This window comes from Callithrix jacchus, chromosome 1 (assembly GCF_049354715.1).
Source record: "Callithrix jacchus isolate 240 chromosome 1, calJac240_pri, whole genome shotgun sequence".
NCBI classification, from domain to species: Eukaryota; Metazoa; Chordata; class Mammalia; order Primates; family Cebidae; genus Callithrix; species Callithrix jacchus.
In genome coordinates, this window is record NC_133502.1 from 38,024,618 (window position 1) to 38,047,569 (window position 22,952).

General features: G+C 35.1%; 1 protein-coding gene across 50 annotated transcripts in view; it reads left to right on the forward strand.

The window, feature by feature from the left end:
* The window catches only part of MYCBP2 (MYC binding protein 2), a 286,856-nt gene that overhangs the window by 47,584 nt on the left and 216,320 nt on the right, over nucleotides 1-22,952 (forward strand). For all 50 annotated transcript variants that reach the window (XM_054252281.2, XM_054252282.2, XM_054252292.2 and 47 more), the window contains exons 5-13: nucleotides 3,835-4,031; nucleotides 6,909-7,151; nucleotides 7,380-7,451; nucleotides 9,690-9,786; nucleotides 13,573-13,646; nucleotides 13,782-13,920; nucleotides 15,435-15,511; nucleotides 18,899-19,103; nucleotides 20,888-21,052. In XM_054252281.2, coding sequence (XP_054108256.1) covers nucleotides 3,835-4,031; nucleotides 6,909-7,151; nucleotides 7,380-7,451; nucleotides 9,690-9,786; nucleotides 13,573-13,646; nucleotides 13,782-13,920; nucleotides 15,435-15,511; nucleotides 18,899-19,103; nucleotides 20,888-21,052 — 1,269 coding nt within the window. The remainder of the gene's footprint in view (nucleotides 1-3,834; nucleotides 4,032-6,908; nucleotides 7,152-7,379; nucleotides 7,452-9,689; nucleotides 9,787-13,572; nucleotides 13,647-13,781; nucleotides 13,921-15,434; nucleotides 15,512-18,898; nucleotides 19,104-20,887; nucleotides 21,053-22,952) is intronic.

The following is a 22,952-nucleotide window of genomic DNA, read 5'->3' on the forward strand; positions in this document are numbered from 1 at the left end:
AAAACCAAATTGCATGAGCCTAACTACTTGTCAAATTTCTCTTTTTTTGGTTGCATATGGAAATTTAGTTTTTGAGTTTGACTTTTGTTTGTTTGTTTGTTTTAATGAGAAGGAGGATGCTAGTCATTAAAACAAGCTGAGGATTTTTAAAACCACCCCACTCACATACACAGTTATTCAAAGCTATTAACAAATAAAAGCTGTCATGTTGAGAAGCAAGCACATTGTTGTGATAGCACCAGTAATCTTGTTAATATTGTGAAGTGCTGCTTGGCTTGACAGCACTTTATTGAAGATTTGATTTATTTTATTAAACAATATTTTGCTGGGTTTTCTTGGGCCCCACCCAGATCTGTGGAATCAGAAACTCTGTCACATGCTTTGGTTTGTCAATTAGCAAATAATTGGAGTGTTAAAATATCCACTGAGACTTGTATGTCACATTTCCTACTTTGAACATGTTACTTCTTTCCTCCTAAGTCTTCTACCATTCTCATGTCGGCTGTTATACACTTTCCTTTGTATCCATTCTGTACATACTTTCTTTCCTTTATTCTTTTAAAACTAGAACTTGTTCTTAATACTAGCTTTGAAATATAATGTGTGCTTTAGCCTTATTTTCTTCTATCAAAACTTTCACATTATTGTCTGGGTGTGGTGGCTCATGCCTGTTATTTCAGCACTTTGGGAGGCTGAGGCAGGAGGATTGCCTAAGGATGGGAGTTTGGGACCAGTCTAGGCAACTTGGTAAGACCCCTGTCTCTAAAAAAAAAAAAAAAAAAAAAAAAAAAAAAAAAAATGGACATGGCAACAAGTACTATTCAGGAGGCTAAGGTGGGAGGATTGTTTGAGTCCAGGAGCCTGAGGCTACAGTGGGCTGTGATCATACCACCGCACTGCACTTATAGCCTGGGTGACACAGTGAGACCTCCTCTCTACCAAACAACAACAAAAAACTAAAAAACCCCACAAAACCCAAAAACCTTTCACCTTATTAATTTGTTCATTTTTATTTTCTTATAAAAGTTTCACATTCTGACATACTGCCTTTGGTCTGTCTTCCATCCTTTCATTGTTTACTTCTGATCTCATCCTGTTTTGACTTATTTTTCTATGTAAGGGATTTATATTTTTTATTTTGTTAAATAAGCTTAAAGATAAAAGCACTAGTTTGGTTTTTTTATACTAAATTTCTGTTGAAACTTGACTCTCCTCCTTTATTTAATCTAATATCATAGTCTCATTGGTTATCCTTTTTTTTCCATTTGGTTGTTTTCATGTTATTCATAATAATATATGTATATTTGTATAACTCTTACTGTGGAATATCTTGATGATTAGTATACAGCAAACTTCTCTTTGCAAATAGTTTTTTATTTTAAATCATCTATTTAAAAATTTATTTCCTTATCTCCATCTCTCTGTTCAATTAGAGTGTTATATTCTCAAGTATTCACTAAAATGTAATAGCACCACCTTTGTTATCTGCTAAGATTGTGTGATACCATTGCTGTTATTGTGGAACTTAGCATCAGACAGTTGGATACGTGTATTATTACAAATGTGGATAAATTGTATGGAGGAAAATAGAAGGAGTTCTTTTTTGTTTTTTGAGACAAGAGTCTCACTCTGTTGTCCAGGCTGGAATGCAGTGGCAGGATCTTGGCTCACTGCAACCTCTGCCTCCCGAGTTCAAGCAATTCTCCTGCCTCAGCCTCCTAAGTAGCCAGGACTACGGATGCATGCCACCACACCCGGATAAATTTTGTATTTTTAGTAGAGACAGGGTTTCACTATGTTGATCTCAGGTGATCTACCTGCCTTGGCCTCCCAAAGTGCTGGGATTACAGGCATGAGCCACTGCACCTGGCCAAGATTTCTTTTTTGAACTTAAAAAAATTTTATTTATTTATCTTTGGGGACAGGGTCTCACTATATTGCCCAGGGTAGACTCAAATCCTGGACTCAAGTGATCCTCCTTTCTCTGCTTCCCAAGTAGCTGTGACTATAGTCCTACACTGCTGCACCCAGCTCCTTCTCAGAGTCTTTGATAGGCTCCCTGAATGGCATTTGAGATTTAGAGGGTGAATAGGAGGGAGTGAATTAGATTATAAATGTTCCAGGCAGAAAGAACAGCATGCAGTAAGGCTCTGAGACAGAAAGGAGAATGCAGGAAAAGAAGAGCAATATTACAGGCCAAGTTAAAGAATTTGATTATTGGACTAGGAGGAATGGAAAGTCATTCTGTATTTCGTTACACTAAGAATATTCTTTTTAAAATAGCCTTATTCAATTATTTGTTTAAATTATTGACTCTTTTCTTTCACTGGAATCTAACCTTTTTGAAAGGGTAGAGACGTTATTTGTCATGTTTGCCAATAACCTGATGTAGAATAGTTGGTAATGTGCGGGAGTTCAGTAAATATTTGCTGAGTAACCGACCGATGTACTCTCTGAAGGGTAATAATTGGAGGAAGGATGGGTAGATGGAAATATGGACAAACAGGGATAGATGAAAGGATGGAGGGAAGGCAGGATAGCTGGAGGGAAAGGTAGAGGAAAGGATAGATGGAAAAAGTGAAACTATAGGATGTACAGACAAGTGAAGAGAGGGAGGGAGAAAGAAAAGAAGGAAGAGGAAGACGGGAGGAAGGAAGTAACAAAGGAGTGAAAGGATTTTTAGTAGATAATTCGATTTTTGGTTTGAAATTCTCCCTGGCTATTGGGGCAAAAGTGAATGGTAAGAGAATTTCTTAACACTTTTTAGTCAAAGAGATGATGGTAGCATGGATTGGAAAGATGGTGATGAGATAGAGAAAAGAGGAATTATCAATTAGGAAGTAAAATAAACAGGACTTAATTTGGGATTCGCTGTGGAAGATGAGAGATTGGTAGGGCACCTAGGTTTCTGTGAATTACCAGGTAATGCACAGGTGACATTTTAGTTTTTAGAGAATTGCAGTACATTACTCCTCATTCTCTTGCTCTCCTTCCTCTCTCCCTTTCCTTTCCCTCTGTCCATCTTTCTCAGTTTTTCTGACTCTCTTTTTCTCTTTCCATCTGGTTATTTACTCTTTAGGAATTTTTAAATCTCCTTTCTCTGGAAGAAATACCCAGATGTTTGGATGTAGGTTTTCAGGGAATTTTGTGTGGAGACCTCTGCTGCTTGTAAAATGTGTGTGTGTGTGTGTGTGTGTGTGTGTGTGTGTGTGTGTGTGTGTTTCATCTTTGCTACTAACTGACTTTAAGATTTTGGAAAAAATTTTTAACCAGCCCATGTCTCAATTTCATTATTAAAAGAGGAGAATATCTGTCCTATTGACTTGGAGGTTTTTCTAGGGCATAAATTAATTACATCCTCTCTCTTTAAGTGTGAATTGCTATTATGTTAATGATATAGCCAATTTTATATTAAAGCACATTATGGTGTATGTTTTATGTTTCTATTATTTTGAAAATATATACATAATTTCCTGGGCACTTAACATTTTAAGAAGCCTCCTAATCTAAAAGAGTAAGTATGGTAAGTAGTCTATTATTTGATAAGATGTGTTTCTTGAGTATGTGAATGCCTCTAAGCAAGCTTGTTTTAAATGACCTTAGATTTCCTTTTTTTACTTAGAAAAATAAGGAGTTGAGCTGAATGTTCCTTAAGGCCCTTGTTCCATAAATATTTTAACTTTGGGGAAAAAGAGTAGAGAGAAACTAATGCAGAGTAATTGTTCTGGATGCCTTAAATTTTGTTTATAATGAGACAAAATTAAAATAAATAAATATACGCATATAATGTTCTGTATGTTGGATGAGTATAATTGAATTCTATTTTATCCACAGAGTCTCTCTTCCAGCTTCTTTTGGAAATCACTGTTCGAAGTACTGGGATGAATGACAGCACAGGACAGTCCTTAACAGCACTTTCCTGCGCTTGCCTCTTTAGTCTGGTGGCTTCTTGGGGAGAAACAGGAAGGACACTTCAGGCCATCTCTGCTATCCTCACCAACAATGGAAGCCATGCTTGCCAAACTATTCAGGTATTTCATGTTTACATCTGCTTAAAAATTTATAAGATGCCAAGTCGCAGTTTCATCTCAATTTCTGTCAGTAGGAATCCTGCTTTTTCTCGCTCATTATAGTAGCTTGATCTATCCAAGATTGATATATAAATAATCTACAGTATTTCGGCTAAGTGATATGTTTGTTTAACTCTAAAGCTTTAAATATAATAAAATTAACTTTGTCCAGACCTCTTAAATCTTTAAGCTGGTCTTTGCGTTAACATCATCGCCTTCTCTTTCCTTACTGTTGTTTTGCTCTCTGCGTTCTCCCCTCTTAGCATCTTTCCCTGAATTTTTTAGCATGGAATTCCTTCATAGTTTTAATTATCTTTTCTCTATTGAAAGAAAAAGATATGTTATCAATCTGACATAGTTTTGATTTTTTATGAATTGATTTGTTTATGAGTTGCTTCAGCTATGTATGTAACATTTTAGGCTTTTAGTATTCAGTTGTGGAACAAATAAGCTCGTCACCATTTTAGTGGTGGGAAAAATAATCCTTCTTATAGACAAAATTGACATAATTATTTGGGAAGGCTCTGCAAATTGAGAAAGAAGTTATGATTTCAAGACCTGACTGTCTACTCTTCTCTGGCCCCTTGGGCAACCCCAGAGCAGATGGAAGGGGTGCCTGAATCCTGTTATTAGCAGATCAAAGATAGCAAAAGGAGGATATTGTTCATTTTCTGTCTTATTCAGTGATCTTGACTCTCTTGGTCAAACATGAGCCATTCCCTTACTCTAGTTTTCTGTTCTTCCCTTTCTTTCTGCCTTGTTTAGAATCCTTTTGTCCCTTTCTATAGTCCCTAATTATTTTGCAGTTGTTCTAATACAGTGGTTTTCAAGCTGTGTTCTGTAGGCATGCTTTCAGAGTTTGGCAAATGTTCAAATATATCTTTAAAATATACAAATATTTTAAAAATTGTAATAAAATAGCACAAGTATTCAGATACCATATACCGGATTTTAATAGCATAGTGACTACCAACATATGAGCTTATGAATTTTGATGTGATTTGTTTTTATATAGAGACTTAGGACTGCCATTAGAGCTCATAGCAGGACTACATGAACTATGTTCATGGAAAGTGTCCCAGAGGATATGAGGTGAGATCTAACCAATGAATTGAAATTAGCCAGGAGAAATTGTTGGTGTTGGTGGTGTAGAGAGAGAGTGTTCTAGGTATCCACATGCTAAGACATGGAGGTGAGAGTAAGAGTGGAATTTTTGAAAGCTGAAACAAGTTTTGTATAGCTACAGCATAGAGAGCTGGCAAATAGTATAGCTAGGTATGGCATAGAGAGCTGGCAAATAACAGAGATAGGACTCAAGGGCTTATCTGTCTCCAATATTATATTCAACAACTAGACTACACAAAACTACTTGGTGCTCTGAATCAATAGCTGTGGTTCTCTATATACCTGTCACATCACTACATCCTCGACTGTAGCCAAAACACCGTATTAAAGCCCATTACCTTAACATGGCTTATGATGCTCTTCATGATTTGGCCTTTTATATGCCAACTTCATTTCACAAAACTCTCCTGGCCTGACTATTGGTAGAGGGAGAAAAGCTTTCCCTGAGAATGTGTGTATTAGTCCATTTTCATGCTGCTGATAGAGACGGACCCGAGACTGGGCAATATACAAAAAAAAAAAAAGAGGTTTAATGGAGTTACAGTTCCACATGACTGGGGAAGCCTCACAATCATGGTGGAAGGCAAGGAGGAGCAAGTCACATCTTACATGGATGGCAGCAGGCAAAGATAGCTTTTTCAGGGGAATTACTCTTTATAAAACCATCAGATCTCATGAGACTTATTCACTACCATGAGAACAGCACAGGAAAGACTTGTGCATGTGATTTAGTTACCTTCCACTAGGCCCCTTCAAGATGAGATTTGAGTGGGAACACAACCAAACCATATCAATGTGTATAACTCTTCACATCTCAGATTTGTTTTGGCACCCAAATTCATATGACTTGTCTATTCCAAAGCGCTTAACAGGGAGTTGAAAGCAGGGTAGACATGGTAGTACTGCTAGGTGCCATGTTGAAGGAGACTGAAATTGTTTCTTGCGGGTTGAACTCTCAACTTCAAAGGCATTCTGCAGATAAAACATTATTGCATTTGAGCTCAGAAACAAATTAATAAAAAAGGCACCATTATTGAGAGTTAGCAGAAACAACTAGGGTATAATCAATCCTGCCAAATCCTTAGATATTGAAATTATCTGATATAGAATGTGTACGTGTATGAATATATAAAGTATAGTTAAAGGAATAAAAGAAAATATCAAAAGTGTGATTAACAAGTGAGAATATAAAAAGTTGTCAGACATTAGGAAAAGAAATAAATTGAATTCCTAGAAATGAAAAATAATTTACATTAGAAACTTATAATGGGTTAACTATTGTATAATATGATTGAAGATGGAGATGGCGAACTGAAAGATAAAGAGGAAGAAATTAGAGTGCAGAAGAGAGACAAGGAGAGAAATGTGGGAGATAAAATAAAAAAAACATGAATCGAGACTGAGAAAATCTAATGTAATAACAATCTGAGTTCCACAAGCCAATAATAGATTTGTGGAGATAGAGTACTTGAAATAATGGCCAAGATTTTATGGAGTTGGTGAAGACATGGAATCCCAAGAGTAAGGAAGTCTGCCTTGCTTGAAATTTGCATCTTTTAGATGAACTTTTAGTTGGTACTTTTTGCTGGCATGCGAAATATCATTCTGAACAATTTATTGTCTTATAAATGATGATCTATTACCAAAGTATCTTTGTCTTGTGTTTGTAACATTTAAAAATGTTTTTTCACATTTTTCTTCTCTTTTGACCAGGTGCCAACAATTCTAAATTCGCTACAGAGAAGCGTACAAGCAGTTTTGGTGGGAAAAATTCAAATTCAAGACTGGTTTAGTAATGGCATTAAGAAAGCAGCTTTAATGCACAAGTGGCCATTAAAAGAAATATCTGTTGATGAAGATGACCAATGTCTACTTCAGAATGATGGATTTTTTCTTTATCTGTTATGCAAGGATGGATTATATAAAATAGGCTCTGGATACAGTGGAACAGTTAGGGTAAAGTGATTCTTTACAGTTCTTTAATTATACAGAGTTATAACCATAATGAATTTTGTTCTGTGTGTTTCTAGTTTCATTTCTAGTATACAATCTAATTTGGATGTAGTAATATTTATTTGAAAACCATAACTGAAATGCATGCATTAAATATTCACCTATTTGCATTATTTTTCATTGACTATTAATTATGAAACCATTGATAGACTAACTTTTGTTATTTTTCAGGGCCATATATACAATTCCACATCCCGCATCAGAAACAGAAAAGAAAAAAAGTCTTGGTTAGGGTATGCTCAGGTAAGAAAATATCTACAATTAACCAAAATTTTCTTATCTTTTAAAAATGTGATTTGTCCTTGTTTAATCAATAATATCACTTCTATTTAAACTGAAATGAGATATTTTTACTAATAAGGCCATAACAATTGTATAGTGTAATATAAACTACCCTGGCTCAGAACTCACAAGAGGTTCCATTTTAGTTCTGGCCCTGCTTCTTACTAGCTGTAAGACTGGACAACTCAGTTAACTTACTTGGTCCTCTGTTATTTAGCTTTAAGGGATAAACATACCTTCTTTAGAGTTCTTGTTTAAATGAGCTTCTAGATAAGAATTGAAGACGACCTTTATAATTAGCACATTTTTAAAAAAAAATTGAGACAGACTCTTGTTCTGTCACCAAGGCTAGAGTGTAGTGGCACAATCTTAGCTCACTGCACCCTCTGTCTCCTGGGTTCAAGTGGCACAATCTCAGCTCACTGCAACCTTTGCCTCCTGGGTTCAAGTGGCACAATCTCAGTTCACTGCAACCTCTGCCTCCTGGGTTCAAGTGATTGTGCCTCAGCCTCCTGAGAAGCTGGGACTACAGGCCCATGCCACCACGCCTAGCTAATTTTTTGTATTTTTAGTAGAGACAAGTTTTCACTGTGTTGGCCAGGCTGGTCTTGAACCCCTGACCTCAAGTGATCCACATGCCTGAGCCTCCCAAAGTGCTAGGATTATAGGCCTGAGCCACCCTGCCCAGCCTCATTAGTACGTTTTAATTGGAAATGTCTACATGACCTGAGGCCAAATTAGGGTTTCTTACCACAAATTCTTTCGTTTTAGTCTAGATTCAGTACTTTCTAGGAAACAGTGTTTGTCCTGCTCAGTAGACAGCTACCTGCATGGAGAATATGCAGAGACTCACAAGAGAGAAAAGCCCTGGGCGGGTGTGTCTTTCTTAATGCTGTGATCTTATCTCCTGACCAACATAGCCAGATGAGTGTCAGCCTTTTAGGAGGTCAGCAGCCAGATGGATACATTACTACTACTCTTATGGAGAAAAGCAAATGAAGGATAGACAAGAGGGGCTAGAAATGTTTTTTTCTATACAATACCCACCTGGGCAGTGAAGCCCAAGTTCTCTTGTATAAGGATAGAGAATAAAGATTTCCCTGCATGCCGCCTTGCTGAGTTCATGAGATTTGTCAGCATCAAATGATTAAAGATACTGGAAAGCACTTTGAAAACTATGGAAATTGTTATTGTTACATTGAGAATAATTCTACTGTAGCAACTATTGGGGAGATTTTGAATTTAAAACTTTTTGTTTTTTTGGGGGGTGGGGGGATGTAGTTTTCCTCTTGTCACCAAGGCTAGAGTGCAATGTTGTGATCTTGGCTCACAGTAACGTCCGTTTCTAGGTTCAGTCAATTCTCCTGCCTCAGCCTCCCAAGTAGCTGGGATTGCAGGTGCCTGTTGCCACGCCCAGCTAATTTTTGTATTTTTAGTAGAGACTGGGTTTCACCATGTTGGCCAGGCTGGTCTCGAATGCCTAACCTCAGGGGATACACTTGCTTCAGCCTCCCAAAGTCTTGGGATTACAGGCTTGAGCCACCACACCCGGCCTGAAATTAAATTTTAAATAACAAATGAGTTTCTCAGTGATTGTCTCTTAAAAGTTTAACCTAGTTTAAAATATATCATGAAATTTTTATTTGCTACTCTACTGTGTTTTATCTCAGAAATAATGCTGTGGAAAATATATCAATGGCATATCATACCACCTAAAACCATATGCTATTCATTTTCAAATAGCAAACTCAATACTTAATTTTTCTTATATTATTTGTTAAAGTAACAGTGATCATTTATATTATTTACTTGGCAAGTGATAAGGTCATTTTGAATAAAATGTTCGTACCTGTTACTATCCAGTTCAGTATACCTAATTATGTTTCTGGGATCTTTCTTTCTCTCTTTTATTCTTTTTTTTCTTTTTTCTCTCTCTTTTTCTTTCTTCTTTTCTTTATTTTTCTTCCTTTCTTTAAAAAAATTATGTTTCTGGGAATATGTTAAATCAATTCTCAATAATATATGACTTTTCCTCTAATTGAGAGGGATGTTCTTATATTTTTAATCTTTAATATCTTTTAGACATCAATATTGACGTATTATTGTACTTCAGAAACCTGTAGTGTGGAACTGTATGGCTGCTGTTTCTGCTGAATTAGTAATAAATATTTTAACAGGCAAATTTTTTGCTGTTATCAGGGTTATTTATTATATAGAGATGTGAATAACCACAGCATGACAGCCATAAGGATAAGCCCTGAAACACTGGAGCAAGATGGTACTGTAATGTTACCAGGTATGTTTCAAATAGTCATTTTTTTACCACAAGCTATTTTAAGAAATGTGCATGTTAGGCTATTTAAACACGTAAAGAATGATTAGGAAGTAATAGTGCTTATTTATAAAAGGGTTTTAAAAGTCTTGACATACAAAGCAATTTATAGTCTACATAAAGTTAATGCATGTGAAAACAATAGACATAGAAATATAGTATAACAAGTTTTAATATTTGTTTTTAAACTTGGCCATCTATGGCCTGATCTCTGATCTCACCCCACCAAGATTTTCTCAGTTGCTGAATTAGTGGGTTGATGTTACTGTGTTGTTCTTATAAAATCAGGACTCTGGCTCTCACATGACCCAGTATAAAGAAACTTCTGTTTATTTTTACTTTAACAACAGTGCAATTGGGTTTTCCTCCTTATTTTTATTTTATTTATTTTAAAGGGATTTCAGAGACAGAGAGTTTAGGGTGGGTCAGGAATTTTTTTTTAATTTCATCATTTACACTTTTTATGCATCTTAATAATGCTTTGATAATGGTCTTTGGGCACAGTTTATTTTGCTTTAATTTTGAGGCCTTTATATATTCACTTAAATCACTGCTAAATTCTGAGGCAGTAAGTCTCAAATTTTGTCAAATGCTGGAAAAATGCATATCCTTTCTTGTAAGGTCTTTGAATTTGCTTACAGTGTTGATACTTTCTGAAGCTGTTCATATTAAAATCTTGAATATCTAATGTGTATGTCAATAATTTTATAGTAAGCAGTATTACTTGTAAGTACTTGACTATCTGAAAGTGAGAGCTACTTCTGAAGAGTGGGTTGAGAAGAATAATTCCTCCCAGGCTACATGTTAATTTTTAAATACAGTTTTCATAACTTCATCAAACATTTATTTGAACCTTACTACCTATACATAGATACAAATTAGTGTGCATGACACTCTGTTAAATACCACAGTTCATGTCCATTTCAGAAATGGAGCAGCTTTGGAAAGCAGAGGACGTAATAAAATCATTTTGTAAATAACCATCTATTATCAGATATGTCTGCAGGGTTTTGTTTTGTTTCATTACAAGTCCTGGGCCATGTCTTTGGTCATAATAATAATGACAATAATAATATTAAAAAATACTTTTTAGTAACATGCACACTCAGCCACATATTTATATGTATATTAAAAGTAATAATCATGTTTATTGTATAAAAATCATATGAACATAAAAGAATGAATTGAAATAATTATAATTCTACTTCCCATATATAAACACTATGAACATATTGGTAAATATCCTTCTCGTATTTTTCCTGTGTGTATATGTCCGTACTTGTAAAAAAGTATGATCATATTCTATATATTGCTTTTTAAAATCTATCTCTTTCACTTAACAGTCAGAAAATATTTCTAGGTCATTAAATAGTCTTCTACAATGTCACTTAAATGTTACAAAATATATTCCATTGGTTAATGTTTGGGAATGAAAGCCTTCCAGTTTTTTGCTATATAAATTACACTGTAATGAGCATTCCTATTGTGCTGTCTTTGTGCAAGTCATTGTAGGATACTGATGTAGAAGAAAAATTCTAAATTGTCACATCCCCTCCGCTATAACAGATGGGTATTAATATAAAGGATTTATTTCTGAGAAACCCTGTACATTTAATAGAGACTGTGACTGAGAAGACAATTTGAAAATATATGCCTGAAGCTGTTTTGTTTTTCATGTCTTGATAAAAAATTACTCATTAATGTCTTTATTCAGTTTAAATCCCTTTGCTTCGTTTAACTTGTGAAATCCAACTTTGAACAACACAAGTGTGGCTTTATGTGTTTTATAAGTGTGTGCTGTATCAATGGTGAAGAATGAACCAAACTTTGGGAAGATAGTCCCATGTTTGTTTTCAGAACTGGTGAATGTTGCTTGATATACTCCTGAAGATACAATCTTAAAATATTACATGATGGATAAAGAAAGGATAAAGAGAAAATCTTGAAATCACTTGGTAGAAGTCTCCTCCCTCAAGCCTAAAGAAGCCTTTTGTCATTTTCTTATTTCTTTGGGACCTGGACTGAATTATCATTAAATAGCATTTTTTGTTTTTCCTAGGCAGGGACAACTCTGCTCTGTAGCTTTCCAATCAAGGAGCAGAAGTAAATTGTCAGGTTTATAGATGGTAATGAATACTGTGTTTCAAGTTGACATGAATCAGGTAATTCCTTGAGCTTCATGTTCCAGCTTGTCTTACAGAATAGTTTATTTAAAAAGTATTTCAACCTAGTTTTGTTGAATTTAAAACATACTTTTTTTCATAATAATTGTCATTTTATTCTTTAAACCTCGGCTGACCTTATAGATTGTGTCTTTATCTCATTTTCTCTCCATGTCTGGTGACAGGTTGCCTCAGAGCATGAGGCTTTTTGCTACTCTTCTTGCGCCGCTTCACTCCTCAACCCTGCATTTATCTGAAATTATAATGAGTTTTTCTTCTTTGCTTTTTAGTTTAAAATCTTACTGCTTAGAGCTTGAGAAGCATCTTTCTTGCACCTCTTTGTATTCTGTACAGTGGACTAGGAACTCTTTCTTTTGATTTCTCCTCTCTTTGATTACCAAGTCTCTTGGGCTACCAGTGGGCCTTGTCTCCCAGTTTCTATTTCCAGTTTGTGATCCCTGAATTCTCTATTTGGTAAGGGTCTGCCTGTGTTTTGCATATTTATGATAAGGAAGTATGCTAGTATGAAGCTCTGGGCAAAGAAATAGAGTAATCCAGCTTATTCGGATGGGCTCCATTACTGCATTCCAAAATCAGAATTTTATGTTTTGTTGATTCAGGTACAACTAGAAATGAAATGTTAATTTTTCTTTTGGTATTGTGAATAATGGAGAGATTCATCCTAGTTCTCTGCAGTTATTTTGGGAAGTATGTGTGTGCGTGCTTTTATACTTGCTTGCTGAAAATTTGTGTTTCCAAAAGGATAGAATTTACACTTAGATGTTGATTTTGCTTGTAGTTTTGTGTTATTTAGTAGCAATCACTAACACATATTCCTGTGGTCCTACTGTAATACTGGTATCCCTTGTTACAATTGAGCTTGTGCATTATTTTGTTCAAAGTATATGATGTACTATTCTATGGAGATACATACAGTATTGATGAAATATGGTACTCTAGCCAAGATACGTGACTGCTTTGAGACAAAAATAAATAAATAAGCATATATTTGTCTGCTCTGTGTTGGACAAACATTTAAAAAGTTTAGAGCACACTAAATGCTAAAATTTCTAAGTGGGAAATGTACAACTGGTTTTGAATATCATCCATTTTATAAAGCAAGGGATATCTGTAGTTGGACACAATAGACCTTAAATACAGAAGCTTTAGGTCTGTATTTTTCTGTGACACTAATGACTGTGATGTATGTCTGAGAGAAGAGTGTTGCCTCTGTTGCATGTGATTGTATTGAAATGATTGTAACCAACATTATAGTTTGTTCATCGTGGTGCATGTGAACTATCAGATTATATCTAATACTAATTCACTTTGAAATTAGGTGAGATCTCAGGTCCTTGGTTATGGAAGATTTATAGATATAAGCAAAAATGTAATAAGAATGATTAGTTGAATTCTTTAGTCTCTGCTAATTTGTAATTCTTTATTAAAAAGCACAGTCTCCTTTTGAGTTTAAGTTTATCCTTATTACGTGGAGAACTCTCATTTTGACTTCAACAGAGGAGTAAATTCATTTTGTGAGATGTTTGCTTGTATTGTAATAGAAGTACTTTTTCTTCCTTTTGCACAGATTGCCACACTGAAGGTCAAAATATTTTATTCACTGATGGAGAATATATTAATCAGATAGCTGCTTCAAGAGATGTAAGTACCTTGCATCTTAACTACTGTAAATGGAATTCCTTTTCCTTAAATTATTTAGTTTTTACTAGATAGACTGTAGAGCCTTGAACGACCTCTTTATATAATGTAATGCTGTGGATGTTTTATTTTTCTTAGGATGGCTTTGTTGTCAGAATATTTGCCACAAGCACTGAACCTGTTCTGCAACAAGAATTACAACTTAAACTGGCCAGAAAATGCTTACATGCCTGTGGTATCTCTTTATTCGATCTGGAAAAGGACTTGCATATTATAAGTAAGATAACAAATTAAGCGTTTTTCCTGTATTTTAATTTTTAGTTTTTTAATTCTCTTAGAAATGAACATTGTGTTTTCACCAGTTCAGCTTATATTTTAGCAGCTCTTTTGTGTGTGACTATTAATATAAAGGACAATTTTGAATGAATTTGAATAAATAACTACGAAATATGGCCTGTAAACAAAGTATGATATTTGAAGACCATTCTAAGGAATTGACTAATAATTTCTCATTTTAGTTTTGAATAGAGCAAAAGAAAATAAACTTTACTGAGAATTATGGATGGGTATTGGTGAATGTCGTTAGTTTATATGCTCCATCATTATTTAACTATTTAAAAATTTGAAAACTTATGTTGTAAATGCTATTACAACAATATACATAGTTCTCGCGTTGAAATTTGTACATTTTTACTTTAACAGATTTTCAGGGTAACTATAGAATGATCTCATAGATTGTGAAAATAGTAATTGGCCTTACACATGGATCAGCAATGTTTCATTTCAATAGAGCAATACAGACAACCACAGAGTATTTCTTGGGCTGAGATTATTTACTCTTGTAATGTTGTAAAAGTAATTAGGATCATGAGCTCTCATGAGAGTTTTAGTTTTGGTTTGCCATGCCGCTCCAGGTTTAATGTGACCTTCCATAACTTGTAGGGTTCTTTGCAAATCTACCTTTTTAGACTGTTATCTCATTACATTTAATAAATTTGGCATTAGTGCTTTACTTCATGTATTCTAATTATGTGATATTTTTATAATTCTTCCCAAGAAAAATATCCAATTGAAATTATAGATTTGAAATTTTAAAAGCCCATAAAGTAGTAGTTTGTATAGCTGGACAAAATCGTAAAATGTACCATATGTAAAGTTACAGTTACTCATAGTTTTACAATTTGAAAATATGCATAAGGATCTGTGTATGTACGTGCATATATATATATATACATGCACATATTTATGGAGTAGCTAAATATAATGTTCTTCTGCAGAAAAAAAAATAGGCAGAGAATTTGAAATACTTTAATTCAAATATCTACATGGCATTGTTCCTAGCTCATTTGACTCTGTCTGGTCTAATCTCTCCAACCTTTATATTTGCTTATTTGTAAACCAAGTGGTATAGTTGTGAGAATCAAATGAGATAAATTTTTGAACTGGATAATGCCTGGCACCTAATAAATGCTCAATAAAAATATGGGCATTTATACACTAATTCAAGGAATATTGCTAACATTGAATTTTTAAAAATTTTTGTTGTATATTTAAAAAATTAATTTGCTACTGGCTTGGAACAAGAAAAATAGATTATGATAACTTTATCTTCCCTTGGAATACTGTACCTATTATTAATATTTTAAAAAATTTGAGCATATGACATTTCGTCATCTTTATTTTTTAGTGATATTGAATTGACATTGCAATCACTCAAAATAATACATGCTGTACTTAGAATTCTTCATATTAGAAATGCAGTAGTATCTACTAGTCTTGGCTGTATTTCAGGTACAGGATTTGATGAGGAGTCAGCAATTCTTGGTGCAGGACGAGAGTTTGCGCTAATGAAAACAGCAAATGGAAAGGTAAGTTTTTGGATTAAAAATTAGCATTCTCTGATTTAAGAGATTACAGTCTGTTGATTCGTTTATATAGTTTACATGTTTAAGGATAATCATCTTTTAACTTTTGGTTTAAAATTTTTTATGAGATCAAATTTCATTCATGTTGGAAACAGTGCAGGCATACCTCATTTTATTGTGCTTAGTTTTGTTGCACTTTACAAATAATTGCACTTTTTACAAATTGAAGGTTTGTGGCAATCCTGAGTTGAGCAAGTCTGTTGTCACCGTTTTTCTAACAGCATGTGCTCACTTTGTGTCTCTGTGTCATATTGTGGTAATTCTCAAATATTTCAAACTTCTTTATTATATCTGTTATGGTGATCTATTATCTTTGATGTTACTGTTGTAATTGCTTTAGGGTGCTATGAATTGTGCCTTTAGAAGACAGGAAACTTAATGGATAAATTTGTGTATTCTAACTTCTATACTGACCAGCCAGTCCTCCATCTCTCTGCCTCTCCTCAGGCCTTGAGATACAACAGTATTGAAATGAGGCCAATTAATAGTTTTAACAATGGCTTCTAAGTGTTCAGATGAAAGGAAGAGTCACCTGTCTTTCACTTTATGTCAAAAACTACAAATGATTAAGCTTAGGGAGGAAGACCTGTTGAAAGCCGAGATAGGCTGAAAAGCCTCTTGCACCAAACAGTTAGCCAAGCTGTGAATGCAAAGGAAAAGTTCTTGAAGGAAATTAAAAAGTGCTACTCCAGCAAACACACGAATGATAAGCACAGCAGTCTTGTTGGTGTTATGGAGAAAATTTTAGTGCTCTAGATAGATCAAACCAGCCACAACCTTCTGTTAAGCCAAAGCCTAATCCAGAGCAATGCCCCCAGCTTCCTTCAGTTCTATGAAGGCTAAGAGGTGGCGAAGCTATAGCAGAAAAGTTTGAAGCAAGTGGAGATTGATTGATGAGGTTGAAAGAAAGAAGCCGGGCCGGGCGCGGTGGCTCACGCCTGTAATCCCAGCACTTTGGGAGGCCAAGGTGGGTGGATCATGAGGTCAAAAGATCGAGACCATCCTGGTCAACATGGTGAAACCCCGTCTCTACTAAAAATACAAAAAAATTAGCTGGGCATGGTGGCGCACGCCTGTAATCCCAGCTACTCGGGAGGCTGAGGCAGGAGAATTGCCTGAACCCAGGAGGTGGAAGTTGCGGTGAGCCGAGATCGCGCCATTGCACTCCAGCCTGGGTAACGAGCGAAACTCCGCCTCAACAAAAGAGAGAAAGAAGCCATTTCCCTAACATGAAGGTGGAAGGTGTAGCAGCAAGTACTGATGGAGAAGCTGCGGCACGTTTTGATACAGGTAGCTACACTAAACAAATCTTCAGTGTAAATAAAACAGTCTTCTATTGGAAGAAAATGCTGCCATCTAGGACTTTCATAGCTAGAGAGGAGAAGACAATGCCTGCCTTCAAAGCTTCAAAGCACAGTCTGACTTTCCCGTTAGGGGCTAATGCAGCTGGTGACTTTAAGTTAAATCCAGTGCTCATTTACTATTCTGAAAATCCTGGGGCCTTTAAGAATGATGCTAAATCTACTCTGCTTGTTTTCCATAAATAGAACAACAAAACCTGCATGACAGCACATATACAGCATGGTTTACTGATTATTTTAAGCTTTCTGACCTACTGCTCAGAAAGGAAGATTCCTTTCAAAATATGACTGCTCAGTCACAATGCACCTGGTTAGCCAAGAGCTCTGTTGGAGATGTATAAGGAGATTAATGTTTCTTTACGCCTGCTAACACAGTATCAGTTCTGCAACACATAGATCAAGGAGTAATTTAACTTTCAAGTGTTATTCTTAAAGAACCATATCTCATAAGTCTAGAGTTGCCATAGACAGAGAATGCTCTGATGGATCTTGGCAAAGTAAGTTGAAAAACTGGAAAGATGTAACATTCTAGATTCTGTTAAGAATATTCATGATTCATACGAGGAGGTCAAAATAGCTGCATTAGCAGGAGTTTGGAAAGAGTTGATTCCAGCTGTCATGGATGACTCGAGAGGGGTTCAAGACTTTATTGGAGCAAGTAACTGCAGCTGTGGTAGACATAGAAAGATAACTAGAATTAGAAATGGAGCCTGAAGGTATGACTGAATTGTTACAATCTCATAGCAAAACTTGAAAAAGAAAGTTGCTTCTTATGGATGAGCAAAGTAAGTTATTTCTTAAGATAGACTCTACTTCTTGTGAAGATACTGTGAACATTGTTGAAATTACAACAAAGGATTTAGAATATTAAACATACTAAGTTGATAAAGCAGCAGCTTGACCTCAGTTTTGAAAGAAGTTCTACTTTAGGTAAAATGCTATCAAACAGGATCACATGCTACAGAGAAACCTTTCATGAAAGGAAAAGTCAATTCATGTGACAAACTTCATTAAGAAATTGCCACAGCCATCCTACAGCAAGCAGTCAGCAGCCATCAATATTGAGGCCAGACCCTGCATTGGCAAAAAGATTACAACTTACTGAAGGCTCTATGATTGTTAACATATCTTAGTAATAAAGTATTTTTTAACCAAAATGTATACATTGTTTCTTCAGACATCTTGCTATTTCACACTTAATAGCCTACAGTGTGGTCGAAATTGTAGGCATACCTGCAATATCTCTGAGGTATGCCTGTGTTATGAAACAAAATGGTGACATTTAATAGTATAAAACTTAATAAACGTTATGTTTTATAGATTTTAACTTATGGAACTCTGATTCCTTGAGTAGGGATGCATTTATGTTTTACATTTATTTTGATGAGTAGGATGGATATTCATTGCAAATTTCTGTAAATATATAGAAATGTATAGACTATGAGTTGGAGGAAGTAGTGTGTATGATTAACTTACAGATTGTACAGTTCAGTCTATAGCGATGGAAGCTTCTTCTCTAGTGGGTATGAAGAGAAAGTAAGGTAATTAAAAGAACTGTACAATTTAAAAGCATTAGGAAAATACAGTATGTTTATATATAAGTTTTTACAATAGGGAAAAGTGAATTAAAATTTTTATCAATTTCCTACTCATCTAAATAGGAAGTATATTTATGGAAATAGATACAAATTTGAAAAAATATGAATATTCTGGATAGATATATTCTGGATTATGGATATGAATATTCTGAGTAGATATGAAAAAACTATTATGAACTGTGTCTTCTTGGCAAAATATGCATATTTCTTGCTCAGCTCCTGGAAGTTGAGTAGTGTAAAAAGTTTTTTTGTGTGTGTGAATTTTGTTTTTCAATAAATATGGATGTCCTTTTTTTTCTTCATGTGAAACCTGATGAACTATTCCAAAAAGCCCTGTAATTCTTTTTTTTTTTTTTTTTTGAATACATAAGATATATTACACTGGCAAATACCAGAGTCTTGGAATCAAACAAGGTGGTCCTTCTGCAGGAAAATGGGTTGAGCTACCAATTACAAAATCTCCAAAGATAGTACACTTCTCAGTTGGACATGATGGCTCTCATGCCCTTTTAGTTGCAGAAGATGGGAGCATATTCTTTACGGGATCTGCTAGTAAAGGAGAAGATGGAGAATCAAGTAAGTTGAGTGATCAACTATGCATTTAGTAAAAATAAAACTTTATTAACATACAGTTTATTAATTTTGGCAACACTAACCTCACCAAGTTAATAGAAGATTTTAAATTGGGACGTATTTGGTTAAAGGCAGTGGGTTACTGTTCATTAAAAAAAAGTGCTTGCTAATTTTGTTCTAAAGTTCATATTTATGAGTTTTTATGCTTTATGGGAACGTGGCTATTCATCCGAGAGTATATGCTTATTTTATATCAGTAATTTTAAAAAACGTATTTGTTGCAAGAGATGATTTTAGGAAACCTAAAACTTTGGAAGGAATGTATACCTCAGAATGAAGGTAAACTTTATATAATCTTTTGTGATAGTGTCGGCTATGGATTACTGTTTTGTTTTTGTGTTTTTCGAGACAGGGTCTTCCTCTGTGACCAAGGCTGGAGTGCAGTAGTGTGACTGCAGCTCACTGCAGCCTTGACCCACTGGGCTCAAGTGATCTTCCCACCTCAGCCTCACGAGTAGCTGGGACTATAGGCGTATGCCACCCTGCTCAGCTAATTTTTGTATTTTTTGTAGAGATGGGGTTGCGCCATGTTTCCCAGGCTAGTCTCAGACTCCTGCACTCAAGCAATCTGCCAGCCTCCCAAAGTGCTGAGATAACAGTCATGAGCCACTATGCCTAGATTGGATTACTGTTTTTGGTGTTATTTCTCTATGATGGAATCATTGCTAAGCAATGAAAAAGAAAATAATTTTGTTTATGTCTTACATTTCTTATGTTTCCATTCAGTCTCCCTCAAAGTGTCATTTTTCTCTTTTTATGATTTCTCACATACTTTATACATTTTAACACATTGGAGTAACATAGGGATTAGATTGTAAAGCCAACACATAATATAAAAATAATGTGAAAATAAAAATTATTCGGAAAAGTCCCTTAAAGTAGCTATAAAGTATATTGTTATCTCTCAGAATAATTTTTCTTCTGGCATTTAGAGGACCTTGTCCGTCTTTGGGCACCAGTTAAAGTAGTTGTAGTGTATGTATGTGTATAAATATGTATGTGGGGTGTGTGTGTGTGTGTGTGTGTGTGTGTGTATGTGTATCATGTCATATGAAAAGTAGAGTATTTTAAGTCCCAGCACAGAAGCAATATGTTTTTATTCTGAAAGACATGCAGGGACTGGGGTTGACTGAAGGAACAGCTGGTTGGTTGATGTTTCTGATATTTTGCTTAGCTCAAGGATTTAGCTTTTGAGAGCAGAGGCTGCTCGAGTCACCACATTTAAAATTATTCACTCTCCTTCCATATATATATCTCCCTTCCTTATAATATCTCATTGACTTGATGTAACTGCTTAATAAAATGTGTTGAATGAATGAGGAACTTATTTTACTTTCTAGGATATAACAAGAATGCATGTGAATTACAATTCGGGAAAAAAGGAGATTTTAGATATGCATTAGTAGAATGGTGCTAATAATGCAATAAGCTAATTTAGAGATTGAGTCCCTCAGGAGTTCGATGGGAAACTGATATTTCTTACTGAGAATTTGGATGTACTTCAAGGAATGAGGATCTGGCAATGATAGCCTAAATATTAATTAACCAGATGAGGCTAGCAGGGTGACTAATTTTAAGTGACATGCTGGGAAGCCCAGGCCTTTGTGAAAATAAATAAATAGTGTCATAAATCCAAATAATATGTGTTTTTTTTCTTTGAACTTTATATACAAACCATTATTATTTGTACCTAGAGGTACTGATTTAATCTAATTTATTTTTTAAAGCTAAGAGCAGACGGCAATCAAAACCCTATAAACCTAAAAAGATCATTAAGATGGAAGGAAAGATTGTGGTATATACAGCTTGCAATAATGGAAGTAGTTCTGTGATTTCTAAAGATGGAGAACTTTACATGTTTGGAAAAGATGCCATTTACTCTGATAGTTCAAGTAAGTTTAAAAAAAAGTTTTATGCAAATAAGTTTCAATACTAGTTACGTATTGCAAAGATATATCTAGAACATTTATGTTTGTAGCATGCTTTCTCTACATTTTTTACATTTCCTTCCAAAATTTAGAAAGAGAAATTTTCTGTCATATCTTGTCACTAGGAGCACTGTTCCTAGTTTCATGCAGAGCTAATCATAGAGCTTGGCAAGGGAAGCTTCACTGTTGCTGTGATGTGTGTGGAATGCTTTCCCTAGACTCAGGTGCTTATGGGACATGGCCCTGGGACAGTGGTGGTATCCTGGGGAGGTGATTTTCGTGACAAAGCTGGTTTAAAATAGTTGAAGTGTTTTATCTCCCCCGTTAGGGTGTTTGGCTTGGATAATCTGTGTGATTTACTATTCTATCCCCAGGACCTAGCACAGTGTTGGGTCTAAAGAATTACTTTCAAGTGTCTGGGTGACTTATAAAACAAAAGTTTAAGAAGTGGATATGAGGGGTAGAAATAGCTAAATCGTTTTATATTTATAAATGTTAATCTCTGAAACTTGTCATATTTGATTACTAGATATTCTTTCTAGCAGCTAATAAAGAGTATAACGAATGAGGCATCCCACTTGGAAGGATTTTATATGCTATAAATATGTAAAGCCTTTGAGTTTCTTGATAAAAAGGAAACTAGAATTAATGAAGTTTATGATTACAAATTTATGTAATTGTCTCATGCTGGGGAAATTACACCTGTAGAACATTTATAGCAATTAATTATTAAGCCAAGGGGTACCCAGATGATATGTGAACTGGCTTAATGTGGTAATATTTAGATTCTCAATTGGCCACAACTATGAGAATAAATCAAAATTTGGTGATAGGCTCTTGTACACTTTAAAAATAGTGTTCAGTGTAATTGTTGCTTGTTAACATCCACTGGGTAGAGCTGATGGAAACTTGTATATTTCTTCAACATACATTTATTGAGCATGGATAATACATTAGTGATTGATGGACCTAACAGATCTGGTTACTGCCTTTTTGAGGATCTGAGAGACAGTTGGATGTTACAGAACTTAAATACTGGCGAAGTGTCATTGAATGGCTATCGACATAGACTCAGATCCTAGCACCAACACTTTTTTTTTTTTTTTTTGAGTGGAGTCTCACTCTGTCTCCCACGCTGGAGTGTAATGGCACGATCTCAGCTTACTGCAACCTCTGCCTCCTGGGTTCCAGCAATTCTCCCACCTCAGCCTGGGATTACAGGCATGTAGTTGGGATTACAGGCATGTGTCACCATGCCCAGCTAATTTTTTGTATTTTTAGTAGAGACAAGGTTTCACCATGTTGTCCAGGCTGGTCTCGAACTCCTGACCTCAAGTGATCCGCCTACCACAGCCTCCCAAAGTGCTGGGATTACCGGTGTGAGCCACTGCACCGGACTCCTGGTACCAGCACTTTTAATTGGGTAACAGTTTACTTAACCTTTAACTGGGTATCAGTTTACTTAATCTTTAAGAGTTTTCTTTTTGTTCTTTTCTACCTGCAAAAGGTAGATAATGATAGCATCTGCTTCATATAATTGTTATGAAGATTATAGAAGGTAGAGCTTAAGAAATGCTTAGCACAGAGCCTTGCACATCAGGTAAGGTCTTAAAAACGTGTCAGCTAGTACTATTAATAATAATAAATACCATTTTGTATATACACACACATACTTACCTTTTTCAAAGATGCTAAATATTAAAGGTGGAAATTTTTGAGATGTAATTAACAAAAAGACCTAAAGTAGTATAAGGTAGAAGTGAAGGCCACTTTGAGGAAGTAATAGCTGAGCTAATAATGTAGAATAGTTTTCCCAAAGCATAATAGGAGATTGATATTATTTGTAATTTAAATGAAACAAATA